The sequence below is a fragment of the Halichoeres trimaculatus genome, unplaced genomic scaffold, assembly GCF_033239565.1.
Source record: "Halichoeres trimaculatus isolate MK-OKI-2021-1 unplaced genomic scaffold, fHalTri1.1 fHalTri1_scaffold_14, whole genome shotgun sequence".
Lineage (NCBI taxonomy): Eukaryota > Metazoa > Chordata > Actinopteri > Labriformes > Labridae > Halichoeres > Halichoeres trimaculatus.
The window spans coordinates 32,790,276-32,812,680 of NW_027437192.1; the positions used below are offsets into that span (position 1 = coordinate 32,790,276).

The following is a 22,405-nucleotide window of genomic DNA, read 5'->3' on the forward strand; positions in this document are numbered from 1 at the left end:
TGATGAAACTATGTTAAACTGCATCATCCCTATTAAATAATAATAATTTTAAAAAAGTACCTAATTTGGTACCCATCCCTGGCTGCTACAGGGGCACCAGAGGGACAAAATACAGACTTGGACAAAAAGCTAAAAACAAATCTATTTTCTCTCATATGAGTCTTGGTCAGTTGGAGCCTTTTAAAGAATCCTTGATGTGGTAATTGATTCCAAACCATATCTCTTTTTCATTTTTGTTGCTATAATCTTCATATCAGCCTTCCTCTGGAGCCTCTGCAGGCCTGTCCGGTGGGCTTACTCTAAGCGCTCGGATGTGCCTCTTAGATAGATAGAGTATTATTTAACTGTGATTAAAGGAGTCAGCTTTATTGCATTTGAGGCTTGTTGAAATTCCATTTCAGTTACAGCAGCACAGAAACATCTTTTGCTCTCAGCTGTGATTAGATTTTCATGATAAAATCTTTCAATGTCCTGTGCTGAGACGCTTAACCAGCAGCTAAATGTGGGATCTTTTTCTCAGCACCCATTCCAGAGAGGAGCTGAACATCTTAAAGAAACAGCCAAGTTGTCTCTGAATGCTTCATGCTCCTGATTTCTCAGCAGCTGTGGTTAAAGTAGCACCTGAGGCGAACAATTAGGCTGGTGTGGTGTGATTAGTGCTGCCTGTGTGGCCTCTTACAGGAACCTGAGGCTGTTGTGCTCTGAATCGTTATCCTATCATTTGTTTGGAGCGCAGAGAGGTGGTAGAAATGGCTTTAAAATCCTTCTGCAGGAATCAGATCTCCAACAAGCCCAGCACTAGTGTAGAAAATCACATAATCTGTGCTGACGACTCTCACCCTCAGGGATTACCACCCCTCGTTTTATTCATACACAGCCTCCTCTCCGAAGAAGTTCAGAGTCTGTGTTTCCAAACATCTGAACAGGAAAGAACTCCAAAACCATGTGCATCTGAGATGGCAGTGACATAATCTGAATATGAAAGAGGGATTGTGGGAGTCATGTGAATATTCACAGCTCTGGTGTGAAGGAAGTTTAAAAAATTCACATTAATATCTTTTTCTAAATCCTTCCACCAACTTGGTACAGACCAGAGAGAGAGAGAGGGGATAAGGATTTGCTGCAGTGCTGGGAAATGAGTCTTTAGAGGAGGATGTGGTTAAGACTGGGGAGTTTTGTGAATGTTTATGTCATTTAAATGGAAACTTTTAAAGCAGGAGACATCCACTCCAGCTCCAACATCTCTGGGTATTTTTCTAAACAATGAGCTCTTTGTAATAAAAGTCTTCCCCTGTGACAGAGCGTGGTACTCTCTTGTCTCGTACAGGATCACTTTTAGAATATTAGGCCCTCGGTTTCTGTTTTACAGTCTTTCTTTTACAGGCACAGCACATCAAGCCCATTTTTAGTTTCCTCTTTCTGGTTGAGAGCTCTAGTCCCTTGGAAGTCTTCATTTCTCTGAACTCATTTGTCTTTTCTCTTCCACGCACCTCTAGACTTTGACTGGAGCCACTTCTGGTCGTGGTCCCACTTTGTGGACTACCTCCAGTGCGTGCTTGCCTTCACGCTGGTCGCAGCCTACATCACCTACCTCCTCCTGGACTCGGCACTCTTCGTGGAGTCTCTGGGCTTTCTGGCTGTCTTCACCGAAGCAATGCTGGGCACGCCGCAGCTCCACTGCAACTACCAGAACAAGTCCACAGAAGGCATGAGGTACGCACTGACGCTGTCGTAGCTTCTTACATGACATGATGTGACCAGGCATATATCAGTGGTTCCCATAGTGAAGTGAGGGCCGTGAAATACCTTCCAAAATCAAAACCTACGTACCTGTTTCATCTGCCAGAGTAATAATTTTAACATAAATACAGGTTAAATTTGATATAAAAACATGAACTCAGAACATGTTTGTACAGGGGTGGGCATATGGGAAAAAAATCACAATTTTATCACATTTTTATCGTAAGTTAGATAAATTAGACTATTTTGCATGTTATTTAACAGTATTTAAAACCAAAGATTTAAATGGAAAAAAGGATAAAAGATCATTCAGGATAGTATTGTTGAGCACACGCTTATCAAGGCAGCATACCAGTTTGGTGACTACAGCTTGTTTTCTAAGGTAGCACACTCATGTCATCAAAATCCAATAAATATTAAAAGTGCTATAAACAGGACCAAACATCAAGAACATCAGGGTTTAAAGGCAGGGTTGGCAGTCCTGAAAAACTAGCATGAATTTGGAAGTAGGATCTCGTCAGGACTCCTCCTAGCCCCTCCTCCTCCTCCACTTGGAGCTCCCTCAAAGCAATGCCCCCGCACACATGCCCAGGTGCCGCTGATTCGCGACTCTGATTGTGAATGACTGAAAGACCTATGTGAAAGACAGACTCAGCACATCATTTTATGTTTTGCACTATGTCGAGTCATGTCTCATTTAGAGGTAAGGAAACACCAAAACGTTAAAACGTAAAGCTAAAAAGATAAACAAACGTGGCTTTTGTCAGTACTGGCGACTGTCATGCTAGAATCGTCCACTTTTACCTGTGACATGATATCAGGAGTAAAGCTATAATACAAATAGTACATGTACATTTTCTCTAGGACTTACCAAATATCACAGTTTGTTTTTTTTTGCTTGTCAGAGCCCCTGTGGTGAGAGTTTATTAGACTCTGATCCGAACTACAGCCCAGTGCCTAGTACCTCATCAGGTCAGAGGGGACACGCCCGAGGTGGAGCGAGAGGGGCAGTAGTTAGAGGCAGGGGAACAGAGCAATAAAAGAAAGCCTCCATCTTTCTTTTCTTGCTCTGTTTAGCTGGAGGAGCGGCAACGGGCAATCGAGGTATAGGTAGCTTCTCCGCCGTTCTGCAGTGCTGCTCCTTCCTTCTCAGCTCGGCCACACGCACTGAATCATGTGCACGCCAGTGAAATGTACACGCAGGAGGCGGGCAGAACGGCAACAGGATTTGATTGGTTTACAAAAAAGGTGTCCCTGGAAGATGATTGGTTGGTGTTTTCCCTGTTTTACTCCTGCTGTAGATAGCAGATATTTTCCGCTCTACTTTAAGAACACATCATGTATTTCTTGCCATCGGTACATATAGATCATTTTAACCAGCATAACAAAAAGTTTATCGAAATCAAACTACCAATTATACCTTTAATCAACACTCCTCAAATACAAACATCAACTTTTGCTATTATGCACTTCAGCCATAGTAATTCAGCTTCAGCCATGGTAATTCAACTTCACTTAAATCTTTAGCACAGCTTCAAATGGAAATCGTCTTTGGTAGAAGAGGTAAAAACGGTTAAAAAAATCAACATACTGAAGCATAAAATGAAAATGTAAACCTAAGTTCTTGCTTTAAACACTTAAAGTATATTGTAATCCAGAAGAACCACAAAAATCTATGCAGAACATGTTTGTTCACTGTGAAGATGAAAACAAAGCAGTCCTTTTAGTTTCAGCTCACAGATTTTTTAACAATTAATTGAATTTTAACCAACATTGCAGTGTAATAGAATGAAATTTTCAAATTGCAAAGGCTGCAATTAAGAAAAAGTTTTAAAGTGCATTTAAAAAGTGCAATCCTCACGTTTCCATATTTCAGTGATTGGACTGAAACTTATTTTATTTATAGTTCTGCACTTTAGTTTGTGTTTTGCTACTGATAAGAGATCAGCGAGATTTTTATACATTTAATATTTATGTTCACTCAGTTCACTCACTCTCTTTCTTTTTTTCTTTTTATAAAAAAAAGTGCATTCCATATGTTGAGATATGTCAGTGGTTGAGCCAGAGATTTGGTCTTATTTACATTTCTGTACTTTATTTAGTGTGGATTTTAGCTATTTTTCATATTATTGTTCATACCAGGCCTGTTCTGCAGTGCTCTATATCTTTCTGTGATTGTATTTGAGGTAGTCAACGATAATTATATTACAGGTCTACAAGCCTTGAAGTTAAATCAATCCGTCAATATTCTAATGTGATTGCAGTAATTAAATAAAGACATGTTATTTGTATCAATTCATGCAAAAATTAATCTTGTTTCATCATAACATGTTGGTCTGGCCTACAGAACAGAATTGTTTATATGCTACAGTTTCCTTTGTCATGTTGGTCATACTACAGAACGATTTATTGCTTGTGTTTAGTGAATAATGCAGAAGATAAACTTCCCCTAAAAAACTGCAGGCAAGATCGCAATTGCAAATTGGTCCAAAAAATTGCAATTAGATTGTTTTCCAAAATCATTCAGCCCTACTTTAGACTTTGGGCAGACTGCTTCAGGGGCTGTCTCCTCAGGTGGTGTTTGCGTCAGGAGTACGAACTTTCTCATTGCAAACTTTGCAAATGACTGTTTTTTTGTGTTGTGTCTCTTTGGTAGAACCCATACCAGTTTCATGCTACGTAGATAGCATTTCTTTTGGGACCAACCCGTCACTTTCACTTTCGTTGCCAGCCATGCTTTCTCAGGGAGAGAGGGAGGGAGATAAACAAACCAAGACACATGATAAAAGAGCTGATCCATAGACCAGATCTGTTCAACTCGTTTCTATGCTCCACTGTTTCTTTTGCATGATGAAGTGAGACATGTTTCTTCCACTCAGCAGCATGTGCTGATGAAATAAAGTGGTGCTGCTGCCCTCAGCTGCAACAGCTTTACAACCAACTCAAACTGACTGGGGTTTGTTCAAGGTCTGACGCCTCTCAACAACCAAACAACTAATAAGACTGTGTCTTTATGGCTACAAACAAGCATCAAGCCTGCCAGTTGTTTGTGGCTCTGCAGGAAATAAACAAAGAGACAGAGTGTGAGCTTTGAGGGTCCAAGAGGAAGTTGTATATCTCGATTGTCATTTCTAAGTCATCACAAACCACAAATGGAAATTGATTGAAGAAATTATGGAGTTATTGTTGTGTTTTTGCACAAGAATATTCTTATCTTCTTTCTTGGGAAAAATGTGTCCAGGTGATGATAGATCCAGACTCAGGCAGGTGTCTGTCCTGCAGGCAAGTGATGAATTTGACACCTCACAGGTACAAGTGTTTACCTTCCTGACTTCACTTTAATGCATATTGTCCTGAACAGACATCTAGAGAAGAGCAAGGGTCCACAGTGCATTTTTAAGGCCAGCTCAGAGTGCTCTGTAAACTCTATCATTTCTCCGAGTGACTGAAGCACTGAAATCTGTCTGATGGGAACCAGAGAGTGATGGATGGAGGAGAGGGCAGCGTGCTCTCTGCTCCCACACTCACATCTCTGGTGCTGAATTTAACTGATCTCAGCTAAACTACTCCTGAACCAGAAGCTGTGCAATCATCTTCTTCTGTCCGCTGCAGCTGACTCTTCAGCTAAAACGTCTGTCAACATCCCCACAGCCGAGGTGCTCGATGGTGCTCTCAGCTATGAGCAGGATGTACAGGGTTTAGTGCTCAAATTGAGGCGAAATGAAACAGAGGGGAAAAAAACAGGTCTTCAAAGTAACGTGAGACTCATGTTGGCTGTTGGAGATGACAGAGTGCTCTGACAGGCTGTCTCTGGTTAAAAACGCTCCAAATCGGCCTTCAGTGGATGTCACTCACAGTGGCATCTCCTGCCACAATAATCCCACAGTGAGACTTTTGAATGTTGGCAGGTGATTTAACCACCAATCCTCATGTTTCCTGGACCTGTTCTGGAAAAGAGGTTTTTCTGAGTGTCAGACGGTGATCAAAACAAGGCTTGTTGCACATTTGATAAATAACGTCACTGCTCGATTATTGAGTTCCTCTTCATCACAGAGATTCCTAAGTAACAGCTCTATAATACGCCGTTTCACATACGATCATTAGCTTTGACACATGCTTATTATGTATCTCTAGCTCCTGTTTAGCAGGGGGTAAGGACAGGGCTCCTGACAGCTACTTATCATGCTAACATGAGGAGTGTTTCTCTAAAATTCACTCTGGTAATGAGGCGTTCTGTCTTACTGTATCTGTTTATAATGCACCATTCAGTCTCATTACTGTAATTAGCCTGTAATTTGAATTACAGGTTCGATGAATGGGTTTCTTTAAAAACACACAGTTACAAAATCAGTTGTTTTAGCTTCTCCTGGAAACTTTACGTCAGCACAGCAGCTCACACAAGTTTAAATCTATGACTAACAGAAATATTTAAGTTATGAGAAATAAGAATGAAATGACTTTTAGTACTTCAGTGTTGATATTGTTTACATAACACAGGTCAGGTAAAAATGTTGAGCCCCCTCCCTCCTCAGTTCCCTGCTGGTTGCCTGTCTGCAGCAGATAGATAACAGAGCTCCAGCAGGGCAGCCTGTCCACGTAACACGCCATGACAGCTTCCACGCAGAGCTTTCCCATACCCACTGTCCACTGCCTGGTTTATTTTTGATTTCTTTATGTAGCTCCATGTGCTCCTCACCTCCCCTGCCATGTCTGCTGGGTTAAATGAAGAATGTTTGTTGTTGTAGGGTTTACCATACATTATCCTGCTTATTACCACTCTGAGATACAAACACTTTGCCAAAAACATGTTGAATAAAATACTGTTTTATTGATAAAAAAAATACAGTTTTTGAAAAAATGTCCCAGTGATTCTTACCTGCCTGTTGTGGTCAAGTTAACATTAACCCGTCCTTATTCAGTGTGTTAAAGCCACATTGTTAACTAATTTAATGCTAATGGAAGCTAAGCTTTCAGTCACATTTTTAACCAATTTAATGCTTGCAAAAGCTAATAATAGAGCTATGTTGCTCGCTAATATGATGCTAACTGAAGTCAACGTTTAAGTCGCATTGTTTACCAACATGAAGCTAACAGAAGCAAAAGTTTTAGCCACCAGTACAAGTTTTTTTCACAGTTTTTTCCAAAGCTAAAGTTTGGGAAAAACTGTTAACCTATATGATGCTCACAGAAGGTATCAGTTTCTACTAGAAGTATGAAAAATAGTGATATACTAGTCTATTGTGATACTTTGACCTGTGATTAAATATCGATATTTAAACTCTTAATATTGACTTTTTTGTTAAAATAAAAATTCACATTTTAGGTGAGTTGGAAGAACAATACCTCTTCTGGAACATACAGCTCAGTAGATGGCGCTAAAGAGCTACTGAGCTGTATGTTACCCATAATCTGTGTGATAAATATAATATCAAAATACATTCAAAATATTTTATTCCTTAACTTGATGATGTGGGTTTTGATGCCTTAAACATCAATGTTTTCTCTCCATTCTTGGGTCATTAGTTTAAAATCATTTGAAGTCTTTTTTTTTTTTTTTTTTTAAGTGTAGTAGACTGATAGAATAATAATCATCGTCATGTTTTGTGCAATATTAGTTATTTTATGATAACATTGGTTACACCAAGTGATATTTATCAGTTTCACCAAATGACCACGACTTTCACACGATAATTTCTTTGTAACATTAGTTTAATGTCACAGTATTTTGATTAAACCACATTTTTTACCACCATGATGCTAAAGAAATCTTTTTTTTTTCTTCATTGTTTGCTAATATGATGCTTATGGAAGCTTACCATTCAGTCACATTGTTCCAATATTATGCTAGATGAAGCTAACAGTGTAAGCCACATTGTTAACTAGTAAGATGCTAACAGAAGCTTAAGTTTTGGCCACATTTTTCACCAGTAAAGTGCCAACAGAAGGTGAACATTTTAGCTAAAATGCTCTATCAATTTAATGCTTACCGACTCTAACAGTTTCTACCACATTGTTTGCCAGTATGATGCTAATAGAAGGTTACTTTCAAGCCACAATGTTTAAGAACGGATGGTGCTGATGGAAACATACTTTCTCACCACATTGTTTACAAATGTGATGCTTTCAGATTTCACATTTTAGCCACGTCAATAAACAACATCATGCTTACAAAAACTAATGTTTTAGCCACATTGTTAACCAATAGATGATGCTAATGGAAGCTAACCTTTCAGTCTGTTCACTGTTTACCAATAAAAACTTTGAGTTTCACTAATGTGATGCTTACAGATGCTAATGTTTTAGCCAAAATGTTTAATTATTACTATGTTTGAGTTCTGCAATGATGGGGTTTTGACCAATCAGAGCAAATTATCTTACTTAGCTGGAAGTTCAGAGGAAGAAGAAGAATAATTGATTATCACAAATGTAATCAAAACTCACTTTTCTGTTTTGTTTTGTTTTTTATTGTTTGATTATATTTTTTGATATTATATTAAGCTATCAGTGTGTATTTTAAGTTTTAAAGCATGTTTCAATGCAGACTAGTTTAAGGCTAAAGGTGTTGGGTAAAGCAGAGATGCTCAGCGACAACTTAAGCGTTGTTTAGGGGAGAGAACACACAATCATCAAATTTGAACACAAATGATGAAAAGCCTTTATAAGACATCACCCCATCATTGGACAGAAAGCAGCCAGACTGGTGACAGGGAGAGGCTGGCAACTTGTATGTCCATATTGGTTGCTTTGCAGGGGTTTAGGTTATAAACTGTGCTGCTATGGAAAGACACATCCAGGAAGAAAAAAACACATTTGGATTTTGTTTTTGACATTTAAAAAAATCAAAGTCTTTCCTTTCAACCAGTAATTCGCTATTGATCGTTGATGTTACTAAAGATCGATCACAGAGAATGCTTGAATTGGCATCCCCAAATCTGGATTGATCCATCAGTTAGATGAATAATGGTCCAATAGAACTGATGAAAAGTCTAAATATTAAATTACATTGTAATTATTGTCTTCTGAGGTGCACCTGCTTGTCGTCCTGGACTCCAAACAATGCGAGCACCACACTGATAATGGAAGAAGCTGAAGGAATAATTACTTTATCATTTTAAAAACAGATTATTTTGATACTACACAGTTATTTTTCTCCATTCCAGACAGTGTGATGCTTTTTTTATTTTGGATTATTTTGTTATGACCGCTGTGCTGCACAGATTAACATTCAGTGATAATCATGTGCAGTTTTCTCAGACAAAGAATCTGAGCGTTTCAGACTGAGGCTGGCATAATCTGATTTAACCTCTCTGCAGAATCATATCCAAACTCACTGTCAGTATGAAACACCTCACTTACTCCTGTCACTTCCTTTGTCTTACCCTGGCTGCAGCAGGTTCTGCCAGCCATCAAGCAGTGCAAATAAAGCTGCGGGAGAGGGCTGGGGACATTGTCATTTCCAGTTCTGTTTGTTGTTTATGTCCTCTCCTCCCTCTCTGTGAAACCTGTTGAGTCTGGTAGGCTGTTGCTAGGTTACTTTACCTCAGCACTCAGCGTTCAAGGTTTCTGTGTGTGTGTGGATGTGAGTGCAGGGAAAGAAAGCAATATAAAGTGAGGGTGTTTTTCCCAAACCAATGTTTAAAAGCAAATAGTTTTACTGCACTTTAAGCTCAGGTGGAGGGTTATATCAGGCTGGTGTTTGTGGTGAGTCTCTACGCAGGAAAAGTAAAATAAGTAAATGAACGGGAGCAGCCAAAGCAAGACATATAAATACAGTCTTCTCCCCGAAAAACATCACATCTAGAACACAGTGTGTGGGAAAACAAACCACAAGCTACAATGCTGACAAGCTGCCGTGTGTCCTTCTGCTCCACAAATAGACTGAAAATTTCTGAATTTAAAGTCTCTGTGACAGCTGTCTGTTTGGCATCCACACTAGTGACACCTTTGGCCCAATCAGAAGTGGATTTCTGAATTAAAGACTCTATTTCCCATGAGCACCACCACCCATTGCTGCATGTGGGTTAAAAATGCACATTATCACAAACAGTGTAACCCGTGTTTAAGCTTGTGTTCTATCACTCTGCCCTTAAGTTTTCTTCTGCTCTGACCTACTACAAAATACACTGCCCAGCCAAAAAAAAAGAAAAGTCTCCACCTGGATTTAACTCAGCAAACAGGTAGGAGCCTCCTATTGGATAATTACTGCATGGGTGATTATCTTTCAGCTGGTAACAAGTTATTTAACTCAACTGGTGAAATGAGCTACTTCTTCTTTCTTTCTTTCTTTAACAACTATGTGGAAAGACACATCCTGTGGTGGTGGAAAAGATGTTAGTCTGTCTGAGAAGGGTCAGATCATTGACATGCATCAAGCAGAGAAACATCTAAGGAGACTACAGAAACTACTACAACTGGGTTAGGAACTGTCCAACACATTATTACAAACTGGAAGGAAAGTGGGGACCCATCGTCTTCCAGGAAGAAATGTGGCTGGAAAGAAATCCTGAATGATGGTGATCGGCAATCACTTTAAGGTTTGGTGAAATCAAATGAAAGAAAAACAACAGCAGAACTCAGGGCTATGTTTAATAGTGAAAGTAAGAACATTTCCACACTCACAATGAGAAGTGAACTCAAGGGATTGGGACTGAACAGCTGTGTAGCCTTAAGAAAACCACTGATCAGTGAGGCTAACAGAAAAAAGGCTTCAGTTTGCGAGGGAGCATAAAGATTGGACTCTGGAGCAATGGAAGAAGGTCATGTGGTCTGATGAGTCCAGATCGACCCTGTTCCAGAGTGATGGGCCATCAGGGTAAGAAGAGAGGCAGATGAAGTGATCACCCATCATGCCTAGTTCCTACTGTCCAAGCCTGTGGGGGCAGTCTATGATCTGGGGTTGGTGCAGTTGCTCAGGTCTAGGTTCAGCAACAGTCTGTGCTCAAAGAATGAGGCCAGCTGACTTCCTGAATATACTGAATGACCAGGTTATTCCATCAATGGACTTTTTCTTCCCTGATGGCACGGACATATTCCAAGATGACAATACCAGGACTCATTGGGCTCAGACTGAGAAAGAGTGGTTCAGGGAGCATGAGACATCATTTTCACACATGGATTGGCCCCCACAGAGTCCAGACCTGAGAATCCTTGAGAATCTTTGGGATGAGCTGGAGAAGGCTTTGCTCAGTGGTCAGACTTTACCATCATCAATGAAAGATCTTGGTGAAAAATTAATGCAACACTGGATGGAAATAAATCTTGTGACACCGTAGAAGCTTATCCAAACAACACCACAGAGAATGTGTGCTGTAATCAAAGCTAAAGACGGTCCAACAAAATATTAGAGTCTGTAACCTTTTTATGGTGGTCATGGTTTTTTTTTTTGGCCTGGCAGTGTAAGGTCAGGAAATCAGCTGAGAAAAAGGACAGACCTTGCTTCTTATTGCCAATCTGTGGTCAGCTGGTATGCTGTTGTTAAAGGGACTTTATATTATGTGCTGTTAATGAGTTTGTGTTAGAACTAACCAGTACTGGTGCTGATAATTTTGTTTTAGATCATAGTTTTTTTAGTTTAACAGAAAATGTGTGAAAGCGAACTGTTTCAAAATCACTCATTAAGTCCTCACAGGATCTTTTAAATTGAATTCACCGACCAAAGCACAGAGAAGAGTCGAAGAACACTGAGGCTGTGAGACATTAGGCAGGAGGATGAGCTCACTCATTGGCTGCCAGCCATTTTCAGAGCATTTTCACCAGTCTTTCAATACCCACAGTTTAATGTGTTTTATGACTATGTAAACACTGAAGCTCCATTAGAAGAGTGGACTCTCCTCTTTCATGTGTCTTCCTGTTTTTGATCCAAAAACAAAGAAAACACACTTTATTAGATTGCGCTTGTCTCATCAGCTCCATCCTTTGATCCTCTCCATGATCTCCATCGTCTTTTCCCACAATCCCGACACTCTTTCTCTACGACACATCCTCAGTTGGAGTGTGAGCTGCCGGAACTTTTCTGTCTTACAACATCTCTCCATGTCTCTGTCATCTCACATCGTCTCCTCATGTCTATGCTGATCTCTCACCCAAAGAGTGCACCTTTGCCGTCTACAGTAGTTTACAAAGCCTGATATTGATTGACAAGCTTTTCCAGACCCGCCTCCCCCTGTGAAGAAAGATAATTGATGTCTATAGGCGCGGTCAATGGTTGAAATCGAATTAATGTATATAGACATCAAAGGCAGCCAACGAGTTAAGTAGACTTTGGGGCCTGAAATATGCATATTTGTATTTTTGTTGTCAGCATTTAAATCATTTTAATGTTATATTGACTTTATCCAAACGGTGTACAAATATTCCCAGTAGAACGATAAATGTTGGATCAATATGTAAAATGCAAGCGGCTGCTCAGTGTGTTACTCTAGACATGATGATGCTCATTGCAGAACAGTCCCCTCTCCATCTGTCTAAATTTGTAACAGATCTCAGACTACTTTCTGCATTTGTTTCATCCACCATGGAGTTGGAAGCTTCACTACCTCAAAAACACAAAAGAAGGCAGGAGACGGAGTCCAAGTCGACTGGAAGTTGGCAGGAGAATGAATCATCTTCTATGTCCACAGTGTGTAGAAACGGCAGCAGTGTACTATGAGACGCTGTCAGACAGGCAGCAGCAGCAAAGCTTTATTTAATAATGAAATATGGATCGGGTCGAGGGGAGGGGGCACTGAGTGCTCGTCTCATGAGGACACGGGAAGGCTTCTGATGTGATATTAATGTGTCCCAAGGTGCTCAGTTAACCTCCTTGTTACAGTCTGAAGCCTGTTACTGCCCTGCCGCCATAATGGGTCTTTAGAGATCTGGATTACTGCCAAACATAAGACATGTGTGTCTCATGATAGCGCTGTTCTCTGACCCATCTGACTCTATGTCCAACCCCAGGAGTCATTTTACTCCTCTGTCTTTGTTACCCATAGTGTGTGTCAGTTACCACTTAACAGTTAACTTTAGCCAATTATATAATATAAAAAAAACTATGAGACATAAGAGTTCGTAAGTGCTTTAACAACAAGCAAAAATTAAAAAGAGCAAGAACCAAAGACAAAACTGTAAAAAGAAAGTGAAAAAAGTATGTAAAAAGGATAAGACAGAAAGAAAATAAAAAGAGATGGATGAACTAAAATGAGCTAAAAACAATAAACTAAACAAATGCAATGACATAATGAAAATGGGAAAATAAAAGGTGATAAGAAGACCCATCAAATAAAAATAAATGTGTAGAAGGAAGCTTTAAGAAATGATTTGAAAGATGTAACTGAATCCACACGCCTCTCTCTTTGCAAAGTTGATCCAAAGTCTAGAGACTCCATTTGAGACAGCTTGATCGCCTTTAGTTTAAGCTTTGACTTCAAAAGGACCAGGATGTTCCCCCTTGAGGATTAGGCTGGCTTTCACTGAGTTAACAGTTCTGTAATCCAGCTCAGAGCGAGACCCCTACATGCTGTAAGAAGAATCAGCTAACTCTTGTATCATTTTTAAAACTTACAGGGAGCTTCCTGCTAAACATTGGATGTCTGATGGACACGCAGATCACGTCTCTATCTGCTGGTCCAAGACCAATTCTGGACTTCTAAACAGCGTTCAAATCAGGTCCGCTGTATGGACCTCAAACCATGACCCTACTTAAATGTTAGTATGCAGTTCAACATTTGAACGTCGGCTTTTTGGACTTTAAGTGGATGACTGAGTGAGGAGTGAGCCCATTGCACTATGAAACCCCCTTTCAATGTCATTTTGGACATCTATTTTTTAAACGTTAGTTTTGAGTCAAAGTTATATTTTGTTTGGTTCCATTTCCTGTTCTCCATTCAGAAATGGTGATTTGTTATCCTGAAGGATACCTGTATGAACCGGAGTACACAGAAGAAGAGCTGCTACAGATGGCAACTGAAAGGAATACAGAGGAAACATCCATGGACACTGGACATCAAGACAGAGTCGGAAATACTCAGTGGTGTAAATGTCTGAGCTGTGACTCAATGCCCACAGATGCTTAGTGTTACTGCTGTCACGAGTGGAACTTGGTTACAGACACTCTTCAGGATTTGTCTGAGGACACTGCTGGCTCTCAAGCCGTCTGTATAACTCATCACACAGATTCCCCTGCTCTTCTGAATTCTGGAGTGTCCTGTAACAGCAACAACAACAACAACAGTCGTGGCAGCAGTAACACTCAGCATCTTGATGTCCAGTGTCCGTGGATGTTTCCTCTGTATTCCTTTCAGTCGCCATCTGTAGCAGCTCTTCTTCTGTGGACTCCGGTTCATACAGGTATCCTTTTGGTTCCAGAGTGAATGGAACTTCATCGTCGCTGTCATAGTCACTCATTTTGAATTTCCTACGCTGCCTCACAATCCTAAGAGTACAAACCAAAGAATTACGATACTTGATCAAACTTACACAAGGCTACAACCGGCACCTGAAGCATAGCTTGTTTACATTCCCTACAGCTGAAAGGAGGAGGGGGGACGGAGCGCACTAGCGCTGCGCGGAAGGATGCATGACCAGTTAGTTAGATCCTGATAAATGTTTATATTTCCGAAGACTTAATGCACTTAAAAAATATTTTATGTATCGTACTCTTAAACTGTTGTATTACTTTTTGATTTTAGTTCTTGTAGGCAGAGAAAATAGCCTTTGAATTTGGTACCGTCTGTCCCTGTTAGCGTCTATTTCCTCGTCACCATCGATTACAGTTTGTGTCTTACTGAGGGAGAGGAGACAACTTTCTACTGTATCTAATGTCCTTAGTGGTCACATAGAGCTCATACAACCCCACTTCAAAAAAACTGAACTATCCCTTTAACATGTTTGTGACAGCATCAAGCCTTTTATGGTCTTCAGGTCTCACAGGAAGGTATGTCTGTGGCCCCATTTACACAACATTTCATCTAAAAACACTAACATGCGGTGAAAAAACTCTGTTCTGCTAACTGTCTTGTCCAGAAGCAGCTTTTGGTAGATCTCCAAAGAAGTAGAGTTGAGCCGATCATCTGGTGTTTTGGTAAAAACTAAGAGCAGAAGTGGAGCAACAGATGCTCATTTTGTATAGAGATAGTCAGCAGATCCAGCATAAATGCTCAACACGGTAGCCCGCGACAATCGTAACAACGGTACTTTTGGACTGTTGTATGCGCTCACGCAGAGCAGAGTGTGACGTCAGCGTTTTCACCGAAAACGCTGGCTTACTGTTTACACAGCAATGGCGGTGGCAGGGTTTCAGAAAAATCCCACTCTGGAGGCCATTTTCAAAAGTTTGCATTTAAAGTTGGCTAAAACACTGTTTCCATGCAAATGCGAGGCCAAAACACAACAAAACTTTTGCGTTTCACCCTAAAACCATTGTCGTGTAAACAGCCCCTGTGTCTCCTGCATCGACTTTGTGGCGCTGAGTTGTTTTGCCAAATGGAAGTATATGAATAAAAAATGAGATGGGACCTAAAACTGAACCCTGTGGTACACCACGGGCTGTCTTATAAGCATATGCCTTGTCAGTAGTTTGCCCTGTACTCCCTCTGACTGAACGCTGTCTGTGGGGTAGCTGTTTCTGATCATGTTTACCTGGAAACTTCTTTTTGATCTGATGCAGAGCAGTTACAGCCATGGCTAAAAGCAGAGAGAGCTCTCATAACAGTAATGCTTCCACGGCCTGATGCAAACCACTCCAGCATTCGCAGAAATATATAGAATGACTGAAAAAGAGTGTGTGGGTGTGAGTTTTAGACAATGTGAAATGTAACACTTACACTGCTGTAAAGTGCCAGTTGCATGCACTTTGCACCTGAACATATGGCGCATGTTTTTTTGTGTGTGTGTTATGAATCTAATGACACCATTTTCACTCTGTTAGTATTTGTAAAGGTTGCAGAAGTCCTCCCCCTCATTCCTAGAATATGTGTGTGAGTTGGCATCAGCACAGGGCAGTATAAGTTTGTTTGTCTTCTCACAGCTTCACTTCACCCATATTTCAGCCAACTAAAAAAGACTCCCCTCATACTCAGAACCATAAAACAATGCAGCTCTGTCGTTTTGCTTGTCTCACCAGGGGCTCTGGATGTCACACTGCTCTCACAGGAAGTTATCAAGCCCGAACAGCTCACATACTGTGACTGGAGGCCCAAACCTCGTATTTTACAGCTCATATGAACCCTGAGAAATGAAAAGAAAGGCACAGCAGGACTCTAAAGAGGACAAGGGTTACGGGTTATTAAACTAGAAACAGAGATATCCAACTGACATGAATTATGTATTGATGTAAAAACACCACAGAGACCCAGCATGGATGCTTTTGGATCACTCTCCTTTGCTTTTCTTATTTGGAGCTGTAATTATTGATGTCAGCCAGTTACACCATGAAAAGTTCTCCCAACTTTTACTGAGAAAGGTAATCAAGGGCAGTGATGGTGATTATACTTCCTTTAAGCAAAATGATATTATATGGATAATGTGGGTACATAATTACCTTTTAGTGACATTATTTACCAATATGATGCTAACAGAAGCAAAGTTTGTAGCCTAATGATAACCAGTATAATGCTAACTGAATGTGAATGTGAATTTGAATCATTTATTTGATAGGGATGTTGCAGTTAAACATAGTTTCATAACAAAGCGCAAATCTGATGTGCTGCAAAGGAAGTTTTTAGCGACTGCTAGTTTCAAAATCTTGTCCCTAGTTAAGCCTTTGAGTAACAAGATCATAAGATGTACATTTACCAGCAACATAATGGCAAAAGATTTCACAGTACAGTACTGGAGGTAACGTTTTATGTACATCGTTAACCAACAAGATGTTGACAGAAGTTAACATTTTAGCCACATTGTTTATTGGTACCAGGCTAACACAAGCACTTTTTTGACAAAATGTTGACCAGTATGATTCTAATAGGAGCTAAGAGTTAAGCCACATTTGTTACCAATTTTACAATAGCATAAGCTAACAGTTTTTGCCACATTGTTTACCTCTATGATGGCAACAGAATTACATTTTTAGCCTTATTATAGCCAGTATGATGCTCACTGTAGCCAGCTTTTTATGTGCATTGTTACCTAACATGAAGTCAACAGGGGCCATCATTTTAGCCCTGTTGATGACCAATATGTTGCTAAATAAGCTAGCAGTTTCAGCCACATTGTTTACAAATAAGATGCTAGCAAAAACAGAAAGTTTAGACAACTTGCCTGCCAATATCTTCCTTGAAGAAATTTTCTTTTTTCGAGAATTGTTAACCAGAATGAAGCTTACAAAATCTAATGTTCAAGCCACAACAATAAACATTACGATGCTAATTGGAGCTAACAGTTTAGTCTCATTGTTAACCAATATGATGCTAATAGAAGCCCACAGTTTCAGTTGCATTTTAACCTGTATGTTGTAAACAGAAGCTCCAAGTGTAGCCACATTGCTAGCCAAGATGATGCCTATGGCCGCTAACAGTTTAGCTATATGTCTACCAATAAGATACTAACGGAAGCTAACAGATTAACCACACTTTTAACCAATATGATACTAAGAGGCTAGCAGGTTAGCCATGTTGTTTACTTTTTTGATCTAACAGATGCTAAAATTTTAGCAACATTGTCCACTAATATGATCCTAAAAGTTTAGCTACACTGTTTATCAATATAATGCTAGCAGAAACTACCACTTTGGCTGCATTGCTAACCAGTATGATATTAACAGTTTCGCCACATGGTTTACCAATATGATGCTAACAGAAGCTAACAGTTTAGCTTCATTGTTAATTATTACAATGCTAACGGAAGACAACAGTGTAACGTCACCTCACAGGCTGTGTTGTCAGCAATCAGAAACTAAACCCTCTGATCCCTTTTCCGTGGATTGATTTGACTTGACGTGATCAGTCTGCCTCTGGTGTTGCTCATGTTGGGAAAAGTTAACAACAGTTGTAAAAGGGTTTTTGACCAATCAGAATGTAGCATCTTACAAGGTAAGATCAGTAAAGAGCTGGGTACTAACAGACATTAAGAGCCTGTCTTGACTTTATAAACAGAGTTGGAGTCCAGTCAAACAGTCTCCTCAGTGCTGCTGTAAATACTTGAAGACAGATGCTTTAATGGGGCCATTAGTTAAGATGAGAAGTGTAAGTGTTTGTGTTAAGAGGAGTGTGGGGGATGAGAGGACTGTGGTGTTGACAGTTTTCAGGTTGTTGCTGTCATCAGACAGTCCACAGCCTGTGGAGCCTGAGAAACACACTGATACTGCCCAGCCTGCCATGAAACAGACACAATAAAACAGACAAACACACAGCACAGAGCAGGGACGTCCACACCACCAACTGAAGCCTTATAAGGCTGCTGGGCTTGAGCTGTGTCCCAGCATGAGAGATAAAAGTGCCAGAGCCTTTTTTAGCCTGCATGAAGCTGTCCACACACACACACACACACACTCAGATCCACGTGCTGGGATGGATCCGTATTGACGAGGCCGTCACCCCTGTGGCCAGTTGCATGGTGCTTTAGTGTTTAGCATGGCTGGAGAACAGAGTAGCTGCAGCACCCTGCAGCGGATCACCACAGCTGGAGAACCTTCAGATCATTCATCCAGGCTTTCCTCCTCCCAGCTGCTCACATTACCCAGAGAGCTGTTTGAGACCAACATTAATCAAATTCTCTCTCTTCCTTCAGGCTTGAATCTTGTTGAGTTTTAACAACAGGAACTGAATCTTTTTGAGCTTATGGTTTTGTTTTGTTTTGTTTTCTCATTAAGCCAATTAGAAATAATTTTTCAAAGCAAGAAGACCCAAAGGACACTTCAAAAATCAATTTTGTGCTAACACTTAGCTAATACAGCTAAGACATCTGTATTTGAAAGAAAAATACAAGGAAAGGCTAAATAAAATTATTAAATGACCACAAGTGTGCTGTGCTTAAGCATGATATACTTCTCCTCTTTGGCACGTGTCAGAGAGGTGGACTTCAGCAGCACAGTTTACTTCATGCTCGGGCACAAGCAAACGGACAGTGTGTATGATCCATGGCGTATTATTGCGAGCGCACCTCTCAACAATCATTTTAAACAGTAGCGAGGGTGTTAGAGGGCTGTGTTGGACCAAAATGACGCAACATCAGTCTAAAAGTGTCTAAAGTTGTAGCTGTGCTCTCTGTGTCTCACTGTGCTGACTCTGATGAGATCGCGCTTCATGTAAACAGACGCTTCACAATGATGTAGGCGAGCCATGTGTGCGTCTAGTCAAGTCGGTTCATGTTGGAGTAGTGTGACCACTGACCGGCCAGTGGAGAAACAGCAATGATGGAGTATGACATGGTTAGACCATGCCCAGTGTGACCACACCCTTACTCACTGACCATCTTTGCAGTGCACTGGGTTAGAGTAGCCAGAGGCAGGCTCTATGCTGCTTAGTTGCATCTTCACAGCTTATGGAAATGTTCCAAGTCAAAGTGTAGTAATTTCATACTTTACATTAGGCCTGTCACGATAATCAATAAATCAATTAATCGAACAATAAATAAAAACATCCTCGGTAAGTTTTCCAGCCTCGATAAACTGACACGTGCATGCATGTTTGTTTGCCTCCTCTTTTTCGACCAAAGAGGCTGAATGAGAAGATGGTTCACTACGTCTATCTTTCCTAACATCGGGGTGCATAGGTTCTATAGCGGATTTAGCGGATTTATAGCGGAGTGAGCATCTGTCAAAAATGCGATCTTTGGGGTGAAGATGGGGCTGCTAGCGCGTACACACGGAGAGAGCTGAAGCGAGCGTCCTGAGGGGTAAGGAGGAAACACACGCTAATATGAGTGATGGCACCAAAGATACAGTTCTTAAGCCGCCTGCCACAGTCCCAGTGTGGGAATATTTTGTTTTTTATCAGAATGAACAAAGTGTGAGCTCATGAACACCAACGAGCTGATATGTCGCATTTGTTTGAAAATAGTGGTGACGAAGAAGAAGAAGGGGAGGTGGAGCAGAGCCTTGTTCTTTGACAATCCGCTCTTAGTGAGGCTTTTGGTCTGCAAAGTATGTTTGACAGATAGTACGGATTGACTGGGAAAAAGTACATGTTACAAACAATTCAGGAACTGTGTAAACTCCCTTTTATTTAGGCTATAGTTTTTATTGTTGTTGTTGTTGATTTTTTTTTGGAGTTTGGTTTTTTCTTTAGAGACAGGGTCTATGTTTTATTGTTTTTGATTAGTAGTAATTATTTTCATTGACATGTTTTTTTTCTAAAAGAGAGTCCATTTCATTTTCATTGTAGTTTTTTTCTCTTTCTTCTTTGTTAAATTTATTATATTTTTGTTTAATTTATTTTAATTAAAAGATCCTGACCTTTTAATTAATAAAATAAAGTTTCTTGCTTTTGATATGGTGTACTCATTTTATTATCCCATTTATCATGATTACATCAATGAAAAAATGGAAAAAAAATCAAAATAATATTGACAATAATATCGTTTATCGGCAATAATATTTTGGAAATTGTCGTCTAGCAAAATTTGTTATCGTGACCTACTTGTCATACACATCTTGATAAAGAAACTTTAGAGTTAAGACCCTTTGCATGATACAGCAGATGTGCCACTTCTGTAGCTCATGGTCTGCAACAGAGAGCTGTGTCTTTAGCACAATGCTACCCTGATGTTGGCCTGAGTCTGTGCAGTTTTAACAGTTGTGCTGCAGACAGGCAGGCTATGAATATACGTGTACACCAATCATCCTTCAGCTTATTTCTTCTGTGTCTGTTTTTCAGACTCACTCTGGTCTCCTCTTAAAGTTTTAGGTTGAACTCCCTGGTACAGTAATGATTGAAGGTCTGCTGGGGATGTGACTGTTGCAGCGCCTGTGTTTGCTGTGTGGATTTATTCTTTATATTAACACAGTGGTCGGGAGCTTAACAACCTTGTTTCAGACACTGGATTAACCGAGGGGCACTGTAAGATATTTAAGGATTTTCTGAGCTGTGAGTCATGCGAGGCTGCTCGGGTAGATTCCAAGACTAAAAATATAAACCTGGAGAGGAGAATAATAGGTCCCCTTTGGAGTATTTTGGGAGGTACATGATAACTCAGTGCTGAAGTCTCACCTCAGTATCAGGTTGTTAAAGAGCTTACAGGAAGTCAGCTGAAGTACAAAGGTCAGGGAATCTAAAGGTGGTTTTTAACTGCAGGAACTTCCCCTGGGAACTTTATGCTTTTGACCAGAGGAACTAGGGTCACACTTAGTTCTGGAATAATAAATATTGTGAGGAGTATTGTAAGACAGTTATTTGCAGCCTTTCCTTCTGTGTACACACCCGTTAACATTTAGAGTATGAAGCCATGTCAACGATAGAGTGTGAATGGAGTCCACGGTGCAGATGGTGAGGTCCAGTGTAGCTTTACCTCACAGCGTTCCTGAAGCTGCAGCCTGGAGCTCAGCGTGCTCTGCCTCCACACATACAGCATGTGTCAGAGAAGGCAGCAAACAGACAGACTGACGTGCTCTCACCTTGTTCTCTGGCCCTCTTCATGTTACCTCTGGATAGGAACCAGCAGAGAGATTGATCAAACATGAATCCTGCCTGGCTCATTAGTGCCTGCAGCTACGTGTTGTCCTAATGTGGACAGAGGAGGCTGAGGAACGGCTGGAGGAGAGGCAGAGCACCATGGATTGAAGCTCTCTTTTCAAAGAATAACAAGCTTCTTACCGAGAGTGAAAAGTGTATTTGCCTCCTTCCCTGCCTCCCCTCCTCACACACACACACACACACACACACACACACAGGTATAGAAAGGCGCAGGCGACCGACTGGAAAGCAGTGGTGGGAAGATAAATGGACGAGGAAGAAGAGAGAGAAGTGCTACAGAGAGTGGGCTTCAGGAAGAAAACAGTGAAAATGGAAGCAGAAAGAAGAAGGGGCATTCAGAGATTCTGCTGAGGAAAGAGACGGGCTGTGAGGGAAAACAGCAAGGTTTGCACAAATTGGCCGTACGAATGAAAAGGGCCAAGGTGAGGCTGCAGGCATGAATAATGTAGGAGAAGATTTGAGAACGTATGAGTAAAGCTTTGACTAAACGAATAACAGACAGGGAGACAGAAACAACTGAGCCCTGCTGGGAGAGAAGGCTGTAGATAACCTCTCATCCATCCTTTACATCTGTAAGGAGGCTTAGAGACATCTGCAGACACAAAGACGCTGCCTCCTCGAGGTTATACCAGCATGGTTGATTCCTGAAGCCTTGTTCTGGTGATTTCATGTTCTGCACAGACTTTTACAAAAAAAGTGGTTTACAGGTCTAACCATCCTGAAAACAATCCCGATCAAACCCAGATCCTGATCGTGACATAAAAACATCCTGACATATTTTCTTCATATCGCCCCTTAATGTAGAACATGTTCCTTGGTCAGAAGCAGAGTTTGCTGATGTTTACGCAGCACGTAACACCACAGAAAACTGACCACTGATTATCAGGGACCAGAGACACCAGAGGGACAGGTGAGCTTTGATTTCATCAGTCTGTGAAGATAGAGCAGGGAGGATTGAGCATAGAAAGACTGATTTTTACAGAAATCACTCCAAAGAAAAAGGTCTGAGACAGCATTTGTCCTAAGAGTCCCTGTGAGGAGTTTCTGAGTGATCTCAA

General features: G+C 40.6%; 1 protein-coding gene across 3 annotated transcripts in view; it reads left to right on the top strand.

Annotated features, from left to right (window-relative positions):
- slc66a2 (solute carrier family 66 member 2) overlaps nt 1-22,405 on the top strand; it is a 53,993-nt gene that overhangs the window by 22,561 nt on the left and 9,027 nt on the right. For 2 of the 3 annotated variants that reach the window (XM_074687083.1, XM_074687084.1), the window contains one exon: nt 1,497-1,713. In XM_074687083.1, coding sequence (XP_074543184.1) covers nt 1,497-1,713 — 217 coding nt within the window. Of the gene's footprint in view, nt 1-1,496; nt 1,714-15,841; nt 15,961-22,405 lie in introns of those variants that run through there. The other variant, XM_074687086.1, reaches the window with a different exon arrangement.